The following is a 21,824-nucleotide window of genomic DNA, read 5'->3' as shown; positions in this document are numbered from 1 at the left end:
CCTGTTTTACTTTTTGTTCTTTTAAACATTCTGTTGATATTTGTTTTTTGAGTTATATTATTTGGAAAGCTACATTTTACAGTGACTCAATTCACGTTTAAATGGAAAATGAGTATAAACATTAATGTGAGTTCTGATGAGAGTAGATATAAGTAGTTTTCTCCTACATTTTTCACGAGTGGATGACATTACGATGTACTGAGAATATGTAAAGTAACACTGCTGGAGCTTGATTTAAATAAGGAGGAGAGCTGTGGTTGTCATCACTTAATTTCTATGAAGTGATATAATTGTATTTAAGTCAGAAAGATTATGTAACCAGAAGAATGTTACAAGGACAAGTCTCTTACGTGGCTCTACTCAGTCATCACATCAGCTGATCTGAGTCAGCTGTTGATCCAGTTAATACTGGATTTTTCAATAATGGGCATTTTAAGTGTTGAGATGACCGTATACAGTAAAGTCAGGTTTAATTAATTTGTCTTTAACTGCTGTTAATCTTGGTTTTCAAAAATTGTGCTGAGTGAATATTGTAGTCACAGCATCTAGCTCAACCTACTACATCATCAGTGGTGATCAAGACATTTTTACATCGTACAATCTCCTTACTAAAGCCATGGTCTTTTAAGACATCATTAAACAGGCCTTTCAGTATCATGATGCATTTACAGGGCTGTAGATTATGTCAAATTCAACATTTACTCCACTCGGAGTAAGAATGTCAAGACAGTTAATGCCAGTGGGCCTCTCGACTCGGCTGGAGTCAAAAGTTCTTCGTCACAGTCTTCATCTCACACTAACAACGTCATTTGTTTTTTATTCCAAACAAACAAACACGCTGCTGCTCATCATAAATCCAGAGCTCATCAGTCACGTCAGTTCACCTGTCAGTGCAACGTTGGTCAGAAAACAAACCTCTGACACCTGTGGTGCAGCAGTGCAGAGCCCCTCTGCAGCACCTCGTACAGTCCTTCAAATTATATTTTTTGGCTTTAGAAATAAACGCCCATTTTGTCTGGGCCTCAAATAGCTCTTGTGTTGTAGCATTCAAACTGTTAACTGAGCCCATTATGCTCTGCTGCTCTATTTTTTCTTTTATGTAAAATTACATGTATTAACATGTAATTATTTATATTTTATGTTATTTTTAAAAAACATAATGACAGCCATTATATCTTTATCACATTTTCTTAAAGCTGCAGTCTGGAGCTTGAGAAAAAAAGTGGACTTAGCCAGAAAATTGGACTCAGCACAGCTCCCAGGTTCCTCGTTCTCTCTCTCTGCCTGGCTGCAGCCCGGCCTTCGAAGCCCCTCCCACAGAGGAGCCTGCTGTGCATGAGGGGGCTTGTAACCACGGTAACAGAGGACACCAGATAACCAAGACAGCGCATTAAAAATAACACCAACAAAATAAGCCCTGATTGTTCTATTTCTGATCAATACAACTAAATTACAATGAGAGTGCCTCATGCCGATCACTGTAGATATCCCCAGTAATAAAACAATATTCCTCTCATCGCGTTAGACGGAGTTACAACGTACTCATTACCAGAAAAGTGACAAACTCTGTGCAAATCCTGCAGCTCCGTCCACCTCCGATGTTTATACTTGTTTTCTCTCTGGCTCGGTCCTTTTTACACTACTTTTCTTCGTCAGTCTTCTTATTTCTTCTCTTGGACATGGGCAGTGGTGGGGCATTTTTCAGCTCTGTTGTTGTTGTCTGTTCTCCACCATTGTGGGCTTGAACATCTGACCAGGTAAGAGCAGAACTTTGCCTGCGGGGAGGGGCACTGCCCAGGGAGGAGGGCTGTCAGCACGAGAGTGATTGACATTTCTCCAGGAGCAATGGATTCTTGCAAATCAAATTGCGTCCACTGGGTGGAGCCACAGACAGTGGATTTTTACACTGATGACTGTCAGATAATAATGACAATTTCAGCAAATATGGCAAAAAATACTTATAGTCTACAGCTTTAACTCTCAAACATCAACATCCACATTGTTCTGAAAAATAAACTTTTGTTCTGTTTCTATTATGTGACTGAGAAATTTGACCTTTGAGGTGATTTTAAAGCAGTTAGCAAAGATTTGCAATTCAATTACAAAAAACAAAAGGCATTGAAAAGTTTGTGTCTGTCATCAGGTGATTTGGTTTGAGTCAAGAATATGGTCTGCACTGCCCTCAAGAGGTTGTTTGCTCACAGTGAGAGGAGGCTACATGTCTCAGAGAAGAGGACCTATGAAATGATATTCTATTGGCATAATCAGGAATGTTTTTTTATATATATATTTAATTTAATTTCATATTAAACATACCAGTCAGACACAAGAGACAGAAAATGTGTTTTTTCTAACCTTGCATTGAGCTTCTTCTGACTCCATGGGACTTAGGCTGCGTTTCTTGTTTTCTACAGTCCTAGAAGTCCGTTTGATTTCCCTCTTGAAACACCTCCTGCACACGTATCAGAACAGACACTTCCAACAAATTAATATTTTAATTAATTAATTAAAATCTATTTTGTTTACATTTTAGTTATTGGAGACATTTCCCCTCTAATTTTCTCTGATACATTTCAAACGTCTGAAACCCAAAGTTGAAATAAATAAGTAAAAGTAAAAGATTAGAGAAAAGTCTAAAAAAAAAAAAAAAAAAAAAAGTAAAAAAAGATACAATTTGTTTATCAGAACTTTTTTTTTTAATTCTCCTTTCAGCATTCTCCTGAACAACCAAAGCAGATGGGAACTTAAAATGGCTCCGTACAGCTTGTCTGGTAAACTCATAATCCAGGTTTCTGGATGCCCCAAGATCCAAAATTAATTTGAAAAGACATCACTTACACCCTTTTTACAGTAGCTACAAAGGTAAAAACATTAGTGAGTGCCTCATCTGAAGTCAATACACAGTCCAGATGGATGAAAATAATGTCTTCAGATCAGTTTTGGGATCTCTGAGTTTCCAGTGTCTTTGTTTATGCCGTATAATAAAGTTATTGTACCGTTTTTTGGGGGGGGGTTGTTTTCTTACATTTTAAAACAAGTCCCCATCTTCTTCAGTTGTTCACGAGAATGCTGCAACACTGCTTTGACATGAAGCCTTATTTTATTTAACAGTCAGCCCCCACTTTAAGGGTGCAACAGGGGAGACAGTTGTTCTTTGTTGAGTCTCTTTCTTGGGTCGTCAAATACTGATACTGTGGGTTTGTGGCGAGCACGACTCACTAACCCAAAGCGTTGGTATCTGACTACTTTGGAATGAACAATCAGTTGATCAGTTGATCCCTCTCCAGAGTACCTAACAGCACTTCACTGTTCTATTGACATCCATCATGACATTTTTAATTTCAAGACTAATGAGCTGTTCATGTAAAAAAACAAGATTAAATTGAGGAACATTTAATTCTATTTCATTTGTGTAGGGTTATTTTAGTATAATTACTAACTGCTGTATTTGACCTGCATTAATGTTTTGTACAAATTGTTTAATGTTACTGTTCTGCTACTTGCAACTCATGCCGACAGCCGACAATGGTTACACTATGTTTTAATGAAGTATAAGAAAAAGAAGGAAGAGGAGAAAAAAACATCACCAGGCCATGGATTTTTGGTTTATAGCAATGTTGTCTTTTATTCTAATTTCCAATAAACAGAGAATATATCAGTCCCTTATTTGTACAAAAATACCTGAACAGGATACAATGTAGATCCAGGAGCCGTACAGACAGAATGAAGCAAAGCACAGTGGGGTCCTCTGAAAAACTGATTACGGTTCATTTGCTCTTTTTTTTGTTTCTTTCCCTGAAATGTTGATTTGACTTCAGCTTATGACGACTTCAACCCAAAAATTAAAACACAGCTGACACCGTGTCAGCTTCACGTGCACCTACACTGTGAGTCACCAGCGTCGATGGGACTTGTATGCGATGCTGACCTGATATTAGGATTTAGTTCCAGTAGGATTATGTTTCACATTTACAGCTAACTGTAAATGAGCGCAGTGAGTGGACGGATGGCAACTAAGGACTTGATACTGTTCACAAACAAGAGGCACCTGCTGCAAGAATAGGCTTAGTTAAGAAAAAGGAATTTTAAAAACTTTGTTATGCACCTTTAAAAATCAGAGTAAATGGACATAATGAAAATGCACAACCCTCTTGAGCTACAGCGTATAATTGCACTACTTGCGATGAAAGCTGCTAAGAATATCCCCGAGGGTTAAGCATTGGTGTGTGTGTGTGTGTGTGTGTGTGCGTGTGTGTGTGTGTGTGTGTGTGTGCGCGCACGCTCTCGATGAAAACCAATCGTGTGTATGAGTGTGTGCGTGTGTGTGTGTCAGGTGGTTATCAAAACATTTACTGTCTTGGAACTTGAAGTAAATGAGTGGAATCGGCTGCGACGGACCAAGAGGGGATATTCGACGTGGTTTTCCAACAAAATGGCATCAGAATTGAACGCTGGCAGAGAGGAGGACTCTGCCAGCCTGTCAGCTTATACACACAACTGATGTTCAGAAATTTGACACATGCCAAAAATCCAGTTTGATCTCTTAAAATAAAAATAAAAAAACAGCTTAATTTAATACTGTATATACTGTGGTATATTCTTTATATATATATATATATATATATATATATATATATATATATATATATATATATATATATATATATATATATATATATATATATATATATATATATATATATATATATATATATATATAGGTCATTTTGTGGCAAACCAAAGAAAAAACAATAATGTCAATATACACACAATCAAATAATGGAAAAAAGGACAAAATAAATCATTCTTCATTTTACACGGAGTTATGAGCAAAAGCATAACGCCCCATACATAGTGATCTGTGACCTAGGTACAGTGTTAGATCTACATCTTTTCCATAGCTTCACATACTTAGAAAACAAATGATACTGTATACTGGTATGTTCATATACTTGGGCTTGTGTATAGGATTGCATTGTAGCACAGTGATTAAAAATGGAGGGAGGAGGAGAGGACGGTGGTTCGTCCCCGCTGACCCATAGCGGTGTGGCTTCGCGTCCCTCTCTGACAGAAAGGAAGAACCCTCCACTGACTACTGGGAATTCTGGGATACGTCCAGCTAAACTCCCATCTCCTCTAAATCCACGGCTTAGCTTGATTTCACCCGACCGAACAAAGCAACCTTCCTCTTTCAAGGCAAGTTATGATAACCAGCAGACTTAGCGATCCTGAATAGTGAATATAACAGTCTGGCCATCCACACACACACACACATGGATCCACACACAAATATTCACCACAAGGTCATAGCTTACAGGCTGGACACAGGTGGGAAAGGGGGGTGAGGGGTTCAAGCATTATCCAATCCCGGGAAGGAAAGAAAGAGAGAGAGAGTGAGAGGGAGAGTGAGAGGGAGAGAGGGAGAGACAGAGAGAGAGTCTGCCCTGGCTGACTAGAAAAGGCCTGATTGGTGGAGCGCAGAGCTGGTGAGTCTGTCAAGTCACATGATTGGTCGAATGGTGTGGCAGTGGCCTGTGAGTCGGTGACAGTACTTGGAGAGAGTTTAGTTCGCCTGGCGGGGAGTCTGGTGGCCTCGTGCTAACCCTGACGACTGTGAATCTGGCACAGGACGGAGGGGAGGCGCAGGTGAGAACAGGAGGGCGAAGCTAAGCAGGTGTTATGTCACTGCAGCTTTTCATTCGCTGGTCACGCGACAGTAGGAGAGAACAACTTAAATGTCTTCTCTAACCCCTTTCCTGTTTTACATTCCTACATAATGGTCGTCACTTTTTTGGGATGATAACAGGGCAGTCAGGGACAAATTTAGAGCAAAAACATCCACTCAGATGATCTCTGAAAGCCACAGTGTATGGCTTTTTAAAATGAATATAGCATGCGAATGTGTTTTTCAATGCTACCACAAGGGGGCAACAACGTTCACCGTGCTCACAGACAGATTTTCTTTTTTTAGTGATTTAAGTATTAATGTCAACTTTTTTGGTGGACACATTTTCCCTAATGTACCTTCCTCTTCACTTAATCTCCCAGAATGCTTTTCAGCAACCACCAGAATAAGCATACCCATATTGTTTTCAATGTATTATTGGCCTATAGCCACAGAAATTGCGCTAGCTAGCTAAATGATGGGAGATCTGTTGATTTTCTTGATTAATCCCAGACTCATTTGGTCTATAAAATGTCAGGAAAATGTTTTTTTTTGTCTAAGCAACAATCCAAAACCTAAAGATACTTTGTCAACTATAATGTAAAAGCCTGTACTTACAAATATTATAGACTGAATCATGAAAAGCAGCATATGCTCACATTTGAAAGCTGGAGGCATCAGATTTTGGCGTATAAAAAGATTTCTGACTATTCAAAGAGTTGCCAAATAATTTTGTGTTGATTAATCAATATTCATTTCAGCTCTAAAATGATTCAGTAACACTAGTAATGCTCCCTCTGGACCACACACACCTGATGGCTGCAAAGCATTCTGGTCTACTGAGGCTGCTGCTGGTGTGGAGATGAATTTCTCCTTGTTTAATTGTTACAAAATGGCCGTCTAAGAAAGAAGTCCTTACTGTTGTGAGGGACTGACACATATCGCGATGTTCACCACTGGTGCTAACTCCCATATATCTTGTAGAAATATCCAGACATGATGTTACATTTCAGCCAGTCATCTACAAAAGTAAGATAAACACAGCACCCAACGAGAAAACAGGCCCAGTGATGCAAGTCAGCATCAGCTGCACCTTTTTTCCTGAAGTGTGGATCAAGTGGATTTTTGCTATTAAAAATAGTTTGACAGCTTGGAAACCATACTTCTGCGCTTTCTTGTCTCAAGAAAGCGGAGAAGATAGATAGCGTTGAGTCTGTAGTTTAGTCTAACTCAATGAAAGAGATAACACAATAAAGACTTATTTTCACTGTGGTGTGCACAGTACCGTAAATATGAAGCTAATGTACAGCAGCTGGTTAATTTAGCTTAGGAAGCATATGGTAACTTCCAAACCCTTGATAAATCTAAACACAGCATCATATAATGTGTTTACACTTAATGAGCTTTAAAAGTGCTGGCAGGTGGATTTTGTTACCTTGGAATGAGCCAGGCTAGCTGTTTCCCTCTGTTTCTAGTCTTTGTGCTAAGCTAAGCTAACAGGCTGCTGGCTGTAGCTTCATATTTACAGTACCGTAGTGAGAGTGGTATTCATCTTCCCATTTTACTGTTGGTGAGAAAGTGAAGAATTTTCCCAAAAATGTTAAACTATCCATTTAACATAATTACAAACAGTCTTGATGTTATACCATCCTCTTAACATCTATAATGTGTTACTGTATGTGCATTTTAACATAGCTTAGGCTCACAATTTTCACTTAAGGCGAGTGAATCTCATTGGACCGTGTTGCTGCACAGTCACCTGAGCTCACATTTCAAGTTATTTGTTCAATTCCATATTAAAACAAAAACAAAACAAAATGGGAGCGCTTTTGCTGATTTGTCTCTTCTGGAGTGAATGTGAATGAACAGTGGTCAGAATCTGAATGTGACAATTCAAATGTGCAAGCAGTGAGCTCAGAACAGACTTCGGAGAGGAAAATGACATTCAAAGATAAATTCACCAACAGATTTAACCCTTCTGATTAAAAAACAAACAAACAAACAAACAAAAAAGACTGAAATGGTAGAAGCTTGGGGGTGGACACTTTTTTTTTTTCAGGAGTCTACTTTACAGTCTTCCTCCTCTTCCTCATGGTCTTGAGACACAAGAGCACATTCATTTTTTAACCAAAGCATGGTTACGTTGCTTCAAGACACACAGAGGTCCAAGATGTTCCCAAACCTGTCTGAAAGGCACTGCATAATCAGCCGTGACTCTCTTTGCTCCCATGCCACTGTAATCCAATCAGAACTGGTGGAAATTCACATGCATGCTTTTCGGGGGGGGAGGAGGAGGAGGAGGAGGAGGAGGAGAAGGACGACGAACAGAGAGCAGGCAGCTTCATTTAGCTAGAGAGAACAGCTGTCGTCTGTCCGCCCAGGAGTGCAAAACTAGTTCTGCATTGAATCAACAGTAATAAAACAGCATTAAAATGACATCAAGTAATCAACTCTACAAGAGAGGCTTGTTTCAGCCTTCCTGATAAACATTCCTCTGTCCTTTCAGCAAACCCTCGCCACTGCTCTGCTTATCTTGCCTTCAGCTACTTCTCTTTTTTCTCTCACGACTTTTCTCTAAGCTTTTGTGGAGGAGGAGAGGGGAGATCGGAGTTGCACCAGGGGATTGCGGGACGGGACACAGCAGAGGGGCCGCATCTAGTCCGCTCAGGTGGAGGTGGCGGTGGAGGTGGTGATGGTGGCGGTTAGGGGGGCGGGCAGGGTGTCAGCTTATCCAGACTGGACTGCACAGGTTGAGAAAACTCCTGGATCGAGTTTGATAAGACCCAGAGAGTCTCCCGTCCATCCCTGATGATCGATGAGGAAGTCAGAGGGTGGCGCTCCCCGCTCACCTCGCCAGCGAAGGGGTGCGGGTGGGGCAGGCACCACAGCTTATCAGGCCTGAAGGATGAGGGAGGTCGGGGGCTGAATGGTGAGGGACTCTAAGGAAGGGATCCATCGGAGGACAGGCCTTAGCTGTCTTGTGTTGTCATTAACATATGGTCTCTCTCCAGGGTCAAAAGGGCAATGACAAAACAACCGAGTCTCCATGCTAACGTGGCAGGAGCCGGGCGGCTGCTGGGACCACAATCTGCAACGCTTGAACTGTCCGAACGGTTGCCATTCAAACATCCAAACAGCTGTAAGGCGGAGAAATGCACGGGCGCATTAATGCCGGCTCCTGCCGAGTTGTTCACATCCCCGAAACTCAACTTAACTTTTCTCCTCGACCTCATTGCGCTGGTGAGGAAGGGGCAGATGGGGGAGGGTTGGATCTCAGGGTGAGAGGTGTGCAAAAAAAAGGGGTGGTGGTGTTGGGGGTGTGGAGTGTCACAAGGCCACAGCGGTGCAGGGGTGTTTGAGCTTGCAGGGCAGCACTCCTCTGTTGAGCTGATAGAACTCCACCAGGTGGATGAGGTCGGTGAACTTGGTGGTGCCGTCGTCGAGGCTGAAGAACACCTGACCGTCCTCCTCACACTAACAAGCAGAGAGAGCAGAGAGGACAGCTGATCACCAGGTGACAGAGACATGTTATAACTTCGCTACTGAGAGAACATGGGACATCATCAGAGAGGTCAGAGCAGAGAGTCTCTGCAGTGTGTCTTACATTGTCAGCAGTCTTGTATTTCTCGCAAATTTTCCCAAAACCTCACCGTCTGCATGGCTAAAGAACTCTAGCGAGTGTAAAAGAACGTGTCTGTCGTAATTTCAGTGAACAGGCCCTTTAAACCATCTCAAGTTGATTCCTGTACTGTCAGAAGATAAATGAGAACAGATGGCTGCCTGGGAGGAAGGAAAAAACATGTTTCAAAAATCTTTAAAAAAAAGCAAGGCATGCTTTGGAAAATGGTTGGTAGTGACGTTAAGTGAGCGCAGCAGGCCAGATGAATCTTGTAGGTTTCATTATGAGATTAAGTTGTATTTAAGATGTGTCTCTGCAGGCGATGCCAACCAGCCACGGCAGCTGGTTTTAAGACTTTAACTGCAGTTTAGTAATTGAGATACAGCATGAAACGTAACAGAAGGTAATTTTATCAACATGAAGAAATCTATCCGTCTGCACAGTTTTGAGTTTTTTTTAATTTGTAAGAGTGAAGCAGCCTCACTGTGCCTTATTGGAGCAGATTGTTACTGTATTGTGTTACGTGACTCACCGGTAGGATCTGGAAGTGCTTGATCTTCTGGTGGTGGCACAAGGTGAGCACGAATGCCTTGGGATTACTCTGACTGTCCCGCAACAGGAATAACCTGAAAACACGGAACGTTAAACGAGAGGTGAATCTACTCTTTCACCAAAAAGAATCAATTATGCAAAACATCCCTACTATAACTCCATGTCTGTGTTTGTTTGTTTAGATCATATTATGCTCTGAATGTATGATGAGATGCTGCTGCATGAGCTGAAGCAGCTGGGTTGATAACCTTATCTTAATCCACTGTGTAAGAGCCAAAAGGCCATTTTTAGACACCGACATTTTCCAGATCTAAGCTTATCCGGGCAGCAGTCATGTCTACATTTTTCACATTTTTTATTCATGTAGTTCTAGTTGGACAAAATAATCTTCACTTGACTCACTTTTCTGAGGCTTTCTACTATATGTCGAATGAGCAACATTTGCGATGAGATAGCATCAAACCAAAACTCCCAAATTAGGCTCCACATACAGCTGTTCTTACCCGTCTACTTGGCCTTGTTGCATGATCATTTTGTGGGCTTCCTCTCTCATGATGCGACCATGGAACCACACCTGTGTCCTGTGTATCACTGGAAGACAGACACCTTTGACTCAGTCTTTGAGCATTTTTTCGACCAACTCTGGACAAGACAAAAACAAACCCCCGAAATACACACTGGGACACTGTTTACATTTCAACATGCGACCTTGGTGATCCCAAACCAAATTATTGGACAAACTTTGTTAAATGCTGTGTACAACAAATTTCCTATTATTCTACTATTTAAGGCATGAAGATATTTCTTTCTTCGCTAAGAAAACATTGTGTTCATTAGTTCCAGTGATGTGCATATTTATTTGCAAGCATTGTGGGGAAATGAGGTCCAATCCCAAGTGGTAACTCGAGACGCATGTGAAGTTGCATGTCATCATCTGTGATTTGATGGGCTTTAAGCGGACCACGTGGGTTTGGATCACTCAGGACAGATGTTGCTACCAGGTCTGAATTCCCCCCAAGACATATAGTTCAGTTTTTCAGTTGTTGCTGGACTACAGCCACAGTATGTACAAGGTGATTAATGTTGCGTTTGTTGTTGGTTTGAAGTGGGAGTACCTGTGCTCAGAGAGGACGGGTGCAGGGGGCTGGGACTGCCCAGGACATTCATACGCTGGCTCCGTTTCTATGCGGAAGAAACAAACAACACAACAGAATTTAACACGAGGTGTCAAATTAAATTCCTTGAAATCAGCCTCCCACCTGTGAGCCTTGACCTATTATTTGAGTCATAATGCCTTCACACCGCGATAAGCTTAAACATTCATTTGAACCAGAACACAAAGAATTTCGGTGAAACTTCTTTTTAGTCCAGTAAACAAACATTGTAATGCACTGCAGTCTCCCTCAAACAGAATCATGGGACTAAGCAGCTTTTCTTCTTCGGCCCCGTCAGAGCAATGATCTCAGCAACAGATAAGTGGAGCTGCTGCACACTTGAATTTACTCAGAAAAGGGATGTCCAGGAAAGATAAATGAGTTTGAGTGGAAAAAAGGGTTCGGCACAACATTTCCATGAAGGAAATTACACAAAGATTGTTCAAACATGCAAAAGATCTTGGTCAACAATGTTTGTGGAAAGCTGTGATCTGGATACACCCAGCATAAACCAAGGGAGAGTTCATGATAATATGGCTTTTATTTATAAACAGCATCTCCTTTGTTGAAACCATTCATGTTTGGATAACTTCCTGAAGATCTATCCATCACAAAGCCAAAGCTCCATCCCCCTTCTTACCCTCCAGGTCTGTCCTTCCTCCAGGGCAGCGCTCTGGGCCTCGACTGGGTTGTCGATGACGCGACCAGTCCGTCCGGAGAAGTCCATGGCAACCAAGGAGTTCTCAGATACGCTCCGCTGTAAGGAGACATCGAAGGGTGGGAGGGTAGGTGGAGGGTGGTGAGCAGGGGGAGGGGGTACGCAAGGATGGTGGTGGTGGTGGGGGGGGGTGGACAAGGGTCAGAGGTCAAACAAGCCAGACACAGTCACTGAGGCATGACAAATCCTGTCTGCAGAGACCCACTTCAATCCACACATGCCCCTCTGAGGAAGTGCACAAGCCTCTCCTTAGTCTCCTGCTCAGATTAATTACCAGTGTGTTCCCGTCTTCTGAGAGTCAAGTCAATTCAAAAACTTTTTAGCACAATGTGCAGGATATATAACATACAGGACAACAAATGACAATAAATATGGGTCATAATAAGCTCATTTTACAGTCAACCCCTATGGTTGATTTTTCTTGGGACTGATATATCATACTGAATTTTATAGTTTAAAATTGCTTTTACAAGATCATTTTATAATATAGTATTCATATTTTTAAAAATCCAACCTTTTTCTTTTTTTTTTACTTACACTATTTATCTAAAACCTACATTTTCTTAAATAAACATATCTGGGTCCAAGGGAACGCAACAGAAAATTCAATCGATAACTATTTTGATATTTTCATCATGTGACTTTTCAAGAGAAAAAAAACAATCACGCTCTTGTTCCTGTTCTCTAATGCGAAGATTTGCAGTTTAACACTGTGAACAATTATTCACCGTTGACCTGCACAGATATGTTTTTGATTTGTATGGTTATTGACATTTGAAGCCACCGTGGGCTCTTATGAGGGGCTATTTTTCAGACTAATCAATTAATATAATAACTGGTGCATTAAGTGATAGTAAAAACAACTGTTAGCTGTAGCCCTCATTCCACTACTTCAGACATGATGATTTTGTGATTATATACACTGGAAAGTTCTAAAGTGAGGTACAGTTATATGACTATAAGTCCTTGAACATAATCTGCTCTTTAAGTCTGTAATATTCAAAAAGTACAAATATTCTAAAGTACAAAGTGGATTTAACACGCGACATGCTGCATTAAACACCTCCTGGTGTGAGGTGATTATTGTGAAGTGTAACACACAAGTATGCATGTTCCCGCTCACTGAGCTTTATGTAAACGTTTAATTAACTCTGAGGTAAGACATTCTGTGTCGGATGTACTTTTGTCATAGACTGCTATTTGTTTCAATGAGCAGTCTGACCTGAATCTGGACCATAAGCTTTCACTACAGGGCACCACTTCTACCTCATTAACGGTCAACCGCAGCAATGATTGTTTTAATAAAAATTCATGTGAGCATTTAACAAATCCTTCATATGTTCAATGGAAAAGTAGTCTAGCCCATGTTGTGTGTTTCCCCTTAAGAGGAGTGAAGCACACGGTGGCCACAAAGTGAACTGGTTCCCAATTCACCATCAGCTAATTAATGGATCAATCTGGATTGGTCTCGGCTGAGTGGGGGCATTAGAGCAGGGTTGTAAGAAGGTGATGATGTCAGAGAGTAGATCCTCACCACAGGCGCCGTGAAAGGCGAGAGGTTAGACTTCCTCTGCTGGGGAACGTTGTAGCTCTGATAAAGTACTATCCCATACTGTGAGGACACAAGAGAGGAGAGATGGCGTCAACTCGTGATTCCATGAGCTGAGAAATCAATTCATGGTAGCACCATCTGAGAGTAAAGGAAGTACTTTGAGCAGTCTGAAGGCGGTCATCCAGCAGGTCCTGCTCTGTTCGTCCTCAGCACACAGCATCTTTAGCTCCTTACAGTCACTCCTCACTTTACTGGGCTGTCAATCAAACACAGCACTCTGTTGTCAGTCACATAACATTATCTCGTTATAGTTTTTCTACTGTTAACTAGCATTAAAAAGTGTCATAATTCAATATTGTCTTTATACCAAGTGTTTGAAATGATATTATATCCACTTTTGATCTGATATCAGAAATAGATATAATATAATAGATACAGATATAAAGTACTGAAACTATAAGAAAAATAATATCTACAATCATATTTATCAACCCAAGGCGACACAGATATTAACATGAGTACAAATGTGCTGGAAGTTAGGTAGGTTTATTCAACTTATGTACAAATGTACAATTTTTAGGCAACTTTAGATACTAGTTACAGATTACAAGCTGCATCAGAGCCAAAAAAAGCTGAATTTCATTGGCATCTGCACAAATAAATGCTGAATATTGATCTAATAATCAGTCAACCAACAGTATCGTAGGCAACTGGACTTGTTTCAGTTAGTTGAAGACGTTTCTCGGGAGCTGCAGGCGTTTAAACTCTGTGTCCTTATGGAGTCGCTGAGGACACGTGTGAGCTCTGAGTTTCAGAGTTGCTAGGGCCACCTGTGGGTCTCTGACTGAACCGCTAGGTGAGTCCAGGTGTGAATGGTTGTTAAGCTGTCTGGGGAGGGGACTCAGTACAGCATTGTAGGTGGGTGCTAAGTTATGTGTTAGGCTTGCATCTTCCTTCCTTCCTTGTTCGTTCTTTTTTCCTTGGTAACAAAAGAAGTATCAAGTATCATTTTTTTGATGTGCACATCGTACTGAAGTTTAAAATTCTGGTACCATGACAACCTTTTTAGCAGCTTCAGCTGCACAACCTCTGAGTGTATCTAACTGAACCATGTTAATATGACTGCATTAAATAAACCAACTGGTCTTCTACTCGAGCTGTTTTGATGATACTGTTTGGTAAAATACAATGTAGTGTTCAATCTGTATCAGCAGTGATTTCTGTGGTAACTCTTCCTCTGGCATAAACAGTATAAAACCTGTGTTTTAAAGCTTCACCATCCCTACCTTTTAAAAAGATTTTGTTGTACATAAGTGCAGGAAATTGAATCTCTTAGATTACAAGCTTAATTTCCCCATATACTTGAAACTATTGCGATATTAAAAATGTCTAGATGAGAGTGTCCTCATAACAATAAAGAGAAAATGTCTGGATCGAGCCTTGACCCCATTTTAAACATCTTCACATGAGCAGCTTTTCAGACATTATATCAAAGACTATAAGCTTGTCAGCTCCTCTGACAGTCAATTAATGACTTTTAATATATTATACTAAAGTCCTACTAGCAAGGACTTTACCAGCATCAGAGCAAAGACTTTCTCCTTTTCCCTCCATCAGTAACAAGGACGTTACACACACTGCTCCTCAGATGCAACCTCTCACCGATAAATTTATTCATGTCACCATAGCAACAATCCAGCCACCCCCCAGCTGCCAAGTAAAACCCCTTTACCAAATCCTGCACTGTCACCCCCGCTGACAGCATCTGACACGCCGGCCGACTAGTGTGTGTGTGTGTGTGTGTGTGTGTGTGTGTGTGTGTGTGTGTGTGTGTGAAAGAGGTGAGGGGGTTAGGCGGGCCAGATTCCCTGTACCATCCTAGCTTATCCCACTGGGTTTATCCCAGATCAGCAGGTGACCCACCACAGATAACTCCTGGAGTGGGACACACAGTGCTGAGTGTGTGTTTGAACCCCCGCTGGGGAGTTTTAACCCTCGTGTCCTCTGACACACACACACAACACGCAGAAGAGAAGCAGCTCTTATGAAAGATCACAAAACATCCAGTCATCCACCTCTGATAGGATGGCTGTGTGATTCAGTTTCTTGTTGGGCTTTGAGGGAGTCAAGAGAAACTAAAATACTAATAAAATGTGTTGGTAAATTCAAGTAAAAATCCAGCATGGATTATTTGCTCTGGTTGCAGTGTTACCTTGATGCAAAACTGGTAATCTGTGGGAGCATTGTGGAGTTTTCTGCCTGTGATGATGGTGAAGATGTTACTGTCCTCCAGATCTGACAGCAGTTGCAGGTGTCTGGGCTCCTGTTCAGTTGTGGGGAGGCAAAGGGAAAAATACATCAGTAGGAGCATGCAGAAAAGAATGACGGACCTCCTTCAATAATGTAAACTGTTTCAAACTTTCCTTTCGCTTAAGCAAACGTAATATTACATTTGAGGGTTAGAGTTAATGAGCAGCTGCATATTTTACACAAAAACTTTGTCAGTTGTGAAATATGTCATCGCTGAGACCACCACATTTGATCTCCTTCATGCCGCTTTCAGAATCAATTCAGCAGTAATTAATCACCTTGGATGTTCCTTTAGTAGAGTAGTAGAGCCCGGAGCGTCGCAGGAACATGTAGAGTTTCTTCCAGGACTTGCGCCCAGGCTCCTTCAAGTACAAATAGCCCTGAATCTCTGGACAGCTGCTGGAGTTCAGAAAGTTCTGCAAAAACACACAAACAGCATCTATAGGGAACAGTGCTGCAGGGGAAGTGAATGTAAATAACATAAATGTTTGTGTTCCTGCGTCCAAAGTCCTGAGAACTACATGCTCATAGATGTTGTAAAACCCATTTTAAAAAAGGAGCCTGGAGATTGCAGTAACAACACTGAGCAAGTGTAATTAGCAGATTTTAGGAAGTGTGTGTGTGTGTGTGCATGCATATTTTTGGACGAACAGATGTCCTCACAAGGATAAAAAAAAAAAAAATCCTTAGTGAGAGCGTATTTGCTTTCTATCTCTAAGGGCAGCTACTTTTGAGTTAGGATGCAGGATTAAATTAGCGTTTACATTAAGCATTGCATGTGTCTCTACACGGAGTCATCGTCCCACCTGTAAGAGCTGTGACTGAGGGATTGAGCCGTCAGACTCCTGACACCAAGCCACCATCTGCTCCGGAAAAAAGTTCTGAATGGAAAAACACAGAGAGAGAGAGAGGCCGACAATGAGTGAGAGAGCGAGAGAGAGAGAGACAGAGAGAGAGAGAGGCACTAGAAACCACTTAGTGTATATGCAAGCTCAGACTGGGGTAGTGTTTCTCTATGCAGAATACGTCTCTCTTTCTGTGTGTGTGTGTGTGTGTGTGTGTGTGTGTGTGTGTGTGTGTGTGCGAGGCTGATGAGCACAAGGACTCTGAGACAAAGTGGTGGGGGTGAGAGGTAGAGAGAGAGAGTGTAAGAGAGAGGGCACTCCAGCCTGGGAGTAGATGCAGTATGATCTCACCCGCTGATGTAATCCCCTTTAGCCAGCAGCGCTACTCTTAGCGTGATTGACAGGCCGCGGCCAGCACTCTGGTGTTTTACTGTGCTCATTACCACAGCGCTGAGGTCACCTGCTGGCTCTGACACACACCTAAATCACCGCGGCAATAATGTCACCCTATACCGGGCCAGCACGTAACGGCAGGGCCCCATGCTGAGTCCACATCAGCAAAAGATGCCACGCAAACCGGCTGTCGCTGACTCGCTGGATGTCACAGGCAGGTTTGTGTCCTTAAAATGATGAACAGCTTTGCTTTTGAGATTTTAGCTCAGGCTGTTATCCAAAGAGACTTAGAGCGTGTGCAAAATGAGCTTCAGCTTCCACAACACCAGAAAGATGAAAGAAATGAACAAACATACCAAACATGTATATTGTTTTACTGTTGGAGTCTGTTTATGATCAAATCTCCGCATTTCAACATACAACGTTCCCATCAAACCAAGCTGTTGGTTGATGTTTTCATCAGGCACTTGGTCACAGATTTGGCGAGTTTCTTGCAAGATTTAGCAACTCTTCTGACCCTCTCATCAACTTTTTTTCTAAATAGCGAATAGTGACAATTTCAGTGACATATTCAGACCATCAGGGAAAAGGCAAGAAAAATATTCTAACTATTAATGTTATCCATTTGCATGAATGCTGCTCAGAGTGAGCAGAGAGACAGCGGGCCACGCTGGGGTCTCTCCCTCTCCTCCTGCACCAGGGCTGTCAGTAGGTGTGGCAGGAGGACACTGCAGGAGTGGGAGATAAGTTGTCATGACTTTCTAGGTAGCATTGGTGCTCCCATTCAAACAGTCCTGCAGATTTTTTTTCTAATATACAATGCCCCTGTAGTGAGCTAGTATTAATCTGGTTTGTGTAGAGATTTGTGTATCTGACCTGCCTGTGATATGGTTTCAAGTAAAATCTGCCTCACTGCCTCTGACAGAACTCCGAAGCTTTGCAATACCAAACAAAATATTCAGAGGGATGTCGCTAACTGCTGCTAACTTTAGCTGCTAGTTAGCTTAGTTAGCACAGGAGCTCTGGGCCACCATCTTCTTGCAGGTTGTACGACACACTCAGTATCATTACCACTTCTGCCATTAGCACTGCTGTTAACAGGCGGGGCACCGCCTCAAAGATAGACATTTAAATGACTAACTTCAGGTCATGAATGTGAGCAACTAGCTGACTAATGGCTTCACAACACTGAACACAGATAACGAGCATGGTGAACACACCTGCCAACCATTAGCATGTTAGCATTGCCACTGATCGTCAATCACGAGCATGTTAGCAGGGCATTTGTTAGCATTTAGCTCACAGAATCAAACAGAGCCTCAAACAGCTGTTAGCGTGGCTGTGGACTTTCTATCTTCGTGTGGCTAATGTTTCAAGTATTTAGAGGGAAAAGTCATTTTTGGAGCACTTCACAGACTTCACCACTTCACCTAGTAAAAATATTCTTGTGGAAACGCTGAGCTGCTGTAATTTTTGGCTAAAAACAATCAAATATTTAGGTTTTGAATGTCAGCATGAAATTTCAGCTATCAGCAGCTCCAGTCCAAAAATATCAAGGCTGAACACCAGCTGTGTGTGTTTGTGTGTGTGTGTGTGTGTGTATGGCAAACAGTGTGTGGGTGTGTGAGGCTGCGTGCTAAACCGAAGCAGGCGCAGAAATTTGTTTTAAGGGATGCAAGAGACTCACCAGGGGGTTCCTGAAGAATTCATATTTGGCATAGTTCTTCCTGAAGAGGAATTTACTGTCGCTGCTCATGGAGGCTTGAACCTGAACCACCAGCTCGTGGTCCTCCAGACATCTCTCTGTATGAGGACACAGACACACAGTGTTAGTCACAGGGTTATCTTTGTATGGTCCTCGGGGATGTACTGTAGCTGGGGGCAAAAACACATCAGATTTTTAAATCAATGTCGACTGCTTAAAGGCTTATTCATGCATTTGAAATTGGAATCCATTTGTATTTTTGATTGAAACTGGGTTCAAAGAATCTATTCAGAAATCCAAATGTAAGCATTTCAACAATACAATTTACATGCTAATTATAGTTCCACTGTTCATTGTTCTTTTTTTAGGGCTGATCTGCTGCATAACAAGCAGCTCTTTGGCATGCATTTCCTCTCCCTCTTCATTTTTTCTTCTCTTTTTAATATTGCAAGCATATTCTGAGATGTCCTTGTCAACAGAGGACCTTGTTCGATGTAAACTGTTCGAACAGTGTCCTCTAACAACAGGAGACACAACAACTTTTTGATGTGTTTGGACATACAGTCCAAACAAAAATCAGCTGAATGTTATCTAGTCCTTATCTACTTCATAAATGTGGATATTTCTTCAAAAGATATTGGTATAAGTCTGGTACAAGAGAAATGTTGTCTAGTACACAGTTTAGCACCTTCAGCTAAATTCATACAGTAAATAGTACAAGTCATATTCAGCGTACTGTATACCTAATAGAATATTGCACAAACATTAAAATGAAGCATAAACCGATTTGATAGCATTCATTTATTAAAAGGTGCCTCCTCTTGCCTCCAGTTATTACCTCCAGTAGGTAATAACTGGAGGCAATAGTTCACCTTTTCCTTTATTTACCCCCGCAGCATCCGGTTACACTATTGCATACAATGACACAGCAAGAACAAATCGCCTGTTACTAAGAGACGAGCATGGGAGTAAGAGGTTAACTGAGGAGGGGCCGTGAAAAGAAGAAGCACAGTGAGGCAGGGAGGGAGGAGGTGAAGGTGGAGAGGAGAAGTGGTATGAGATGGCGAGGAGGGGAGGAGGAGAAGGAGGAGGTGGTGGTGGTGGGGGCATTGCAGGAAGATGATGTCATGTATTTAGGCTGATTGCTGAGAGCGGCGAAGCCATAAGCAAAGTACAAGCCACAGACAAACACACAACCACACATTAAGAGCTCACACAGGCCTAACCTGCTCACTGTTCACCACACAGGACCGATGACTTTCTCTGTGTGTGTGTGTGTGTGTGTGTGTGTGTGTCTGTGTGTGTCTGTGCATCTGTGTTCTCTTCTCTCTCGAAGTTGAAGGCATATGATCTCAGAGTAAGGCCGATTAGAAATTGATAGCGACAGGATGTTCCAGTTCTGCGTGAATGGACACACACACACACACACACACACACACACACACACACACACACACACACGTGAAATGAGAGCAACAAAGGTTTTAGTACTAATTCTGCCTTTCAGATTAACCCACAAAGTCTGGTTTTATTTACACACACGCGCGCGCACACACACACACACATGCAGACAGGACGCGGCACTATATACACACACATGTATTTTGGTGAAACTGTGGTCACTTTTCTTGCTAAAAATGTATTCTGGCTGCAGTTTCGGGGTGGACAGACTTTTCTGAGTGTGTGCATGTGTCTTTTTGTGTGTGTGTGTGTGTGTGTGTGTGTGTGCACGCGCTGGCTGCCAGCAGGGGAATTTCCTGTGGAGGGCTAAGGAAAGATTGATTGGCTAGCGAGGCTAGGGGCTCGTCCGACAGAGAACCACGATTGGTTCCCCTCAGCTCTGGTATGACGCTTTAGTCCAGGCCTCTCTCTCCGCCCTTCCCCCCCTCGAACTCTCCCCCCTCTGTCTCTCTTTCCCTCTCCCTTCATCTCTCTCTCTTTCCCTCCCTCCCTCTCCTCACCTCACATTCCATCTCTCCAGTGCACTTTTTTCCAGAAACGCAGATCAAGCAGCAACGCACAAAGCGATCCTTTGACTCTAAAAATACGACTCAGGAGTCGGAAAGCCTCATCGAGGACAAAGACGGACCCAGGGAGAAAAAAAATTAAGAAATAAATAAAGCTTCAAAGGGAGACACAGCAAAAGTGAAGAAACAAAGGCACGAATCTTGTGTTATTCTCCCCCCCCCCAAGTGAATTATTGGGAGGGAACAGGCATGCGAGCAGAACATGGAAAATGCTTAATCCTACTACCACCACACCTCCCTCCCAGAGCTGTATAGAAGGCATACAAGCGCTCGTGCCATGCCCAAGTGAACATACACACTGAGGGTATACACAACAGAGTATAGCCAGCCATGCAGAGACAGGTATAGAAAGAGGTATAGACACAGACACATACACAACTGACATATACTTTTAAAAACCCACTACAGAAAACCAGGAAGCCTGCATTTTACTCTTCTTTTCACCTGCAGAATGGCTTTTCTGCACTTTCTCAAGGCTACTATGAATCTTCATGACATATATTCCTCGGTATGCATCACAGTTTGTGGTGTAAAAATCATGTTTGCTATGGAAAGATACGACATTGCTGAGCAAGAGCAAAAATGTATGCTCTTATTGTTAAATATAACCGATAATGTAGTGTTCTCACATGAGCGTAGGTTAGCCTTACAGGATGTCATACTGCTGTTTACCACTCTCTGATAAATTGTTCCATCGCTGCATGTAACCAATGCATAAAAGTAGAATCTTTCAGCAAATTAATACCGTAAACATAGACACAAGCGTTTGCCAAATCCGCGCAAGGTTGAAGACACACAAAACACAACCTTACCAAGGCCAAGGATGGGGTGGTGCTCCACCAGCGTCCAGGCGTTGTCGTCTAGACAGTGGCTCTTGTAGACCAGGAGCTGGCAGACGTCTCTGGCTGTCATGTCCGCGGGGATCTCCACCACTTTACCGGCCCCATCTTCGCTCCAAACCTTCACTATCTGAAAACACAAGGGGGGTAACGATGAGGGTATGTTTCATAAGAGCAGTGGAGGTCATGCTTTCACAGGCTGGGGAAATACTAAGAACAGTCGAAGGCGAGACTCCTCCTGACTCGCTTTCGGAAATCTGAATCGGCCGAGAAAAGGGAGAATTTAACAGATCTGTGGCTACATTTACCTCCATAACCAGGTGCTTTGTCAAGTCCACTCTTTAAAAGTCCTGTTCACATTATCACTCGAACATGGGAAGCGCTTTAAAAAAAAAAAAAAAAAAAAAGGATGACGTCCAGGAAAGGTCGGCTGGCCCCTGCGCTC

The 21,824-nt window shown here is 42.2% G+C and overlaps 1 protein-coding gene across 4 annotated transcripts in view; it reads right to left on the bottom strand.

Moving 5' to 3' along the window:
- Positions 1-4,697: 4,697 nt before the first annotated feature.
- LOC119016729 (growth factor receptor-bound protein 10-like) overlaps positions 4,698-21,824 on the bottom strand; it is a 44,198-nt gene continuing 27,071 nt past the window's right edge. For 2 of the 4 annotated variants that reach the window (XM_037092924.1, XM_037092925.1), the window contains 12 exons: positions 21,353-21,509; positions 18,496-18,611; positions 16,377-16,451; positions 15,849-15,986; positions 15,473-15,583; positions 13,418-13,516; positions 13,243-13,320; positions 11,631-11,747; positions 10,952-11,018; positions 10,340-10,427; positions 9,817-9,910; positions 4,698-9,139 (listed from right to left, as the gene is read on the bottom strand). In XM_037092924.1, coding sequence (XP_036948819.1) covers positions 8,993-9,139; positions 9,817-9,910; positions 10,340-10,427; positions 10,952-11,018; positions 11,631-11,747; positions 13,243-13,320; positions 13,418-13,516; positions 15,473-15,583; positions 15,849-15,986; positions 16,377-16,451; positions 18,496-18,611; positions 21,353-21,509 — 1,287 coding nt within the window. In that variant the 3' untranslated portion in view covers positions 4,698-8,992. Of the gene's footprint in view, positions 9,140-9,269; positions 9,446-9,816; positions 9,911-10,339; positions 10,428-10,951; positions 11,019-11,630; positions 11,748-13,242; positions 13,321-13,417; positions 13,517-15,472; positions 15,584-15,848; positions 15,987-16,376; positions 16,452-18,495; positions 18,612-21,352; positions 21,510-21,687 lie in introns of all 4 variants that reach the window. The other 2 variants (XM_037092926.1, XR_005074246.1) reach the window with 2 other exon arrangements.

This window comes from Acanthopagrus latus, chromosome 3 (genome assembly GCF_904848185.1).
Source record: "Acanthopagrus latus isolate v.2019 chromosome 3, fAcaLat1.1, whole genome shotgun sequence".
Taxonomy (NCBI): domain Eukaryota; kingdom Metazoa; phylum Chordata; class Actinopteri; order Spariformes; family Sparidae; genus Acanthopagrus; species Acanthopagrus latus.
This window is presented reverse-complemented; position numbering and strand designations above follow the sequence as displayed.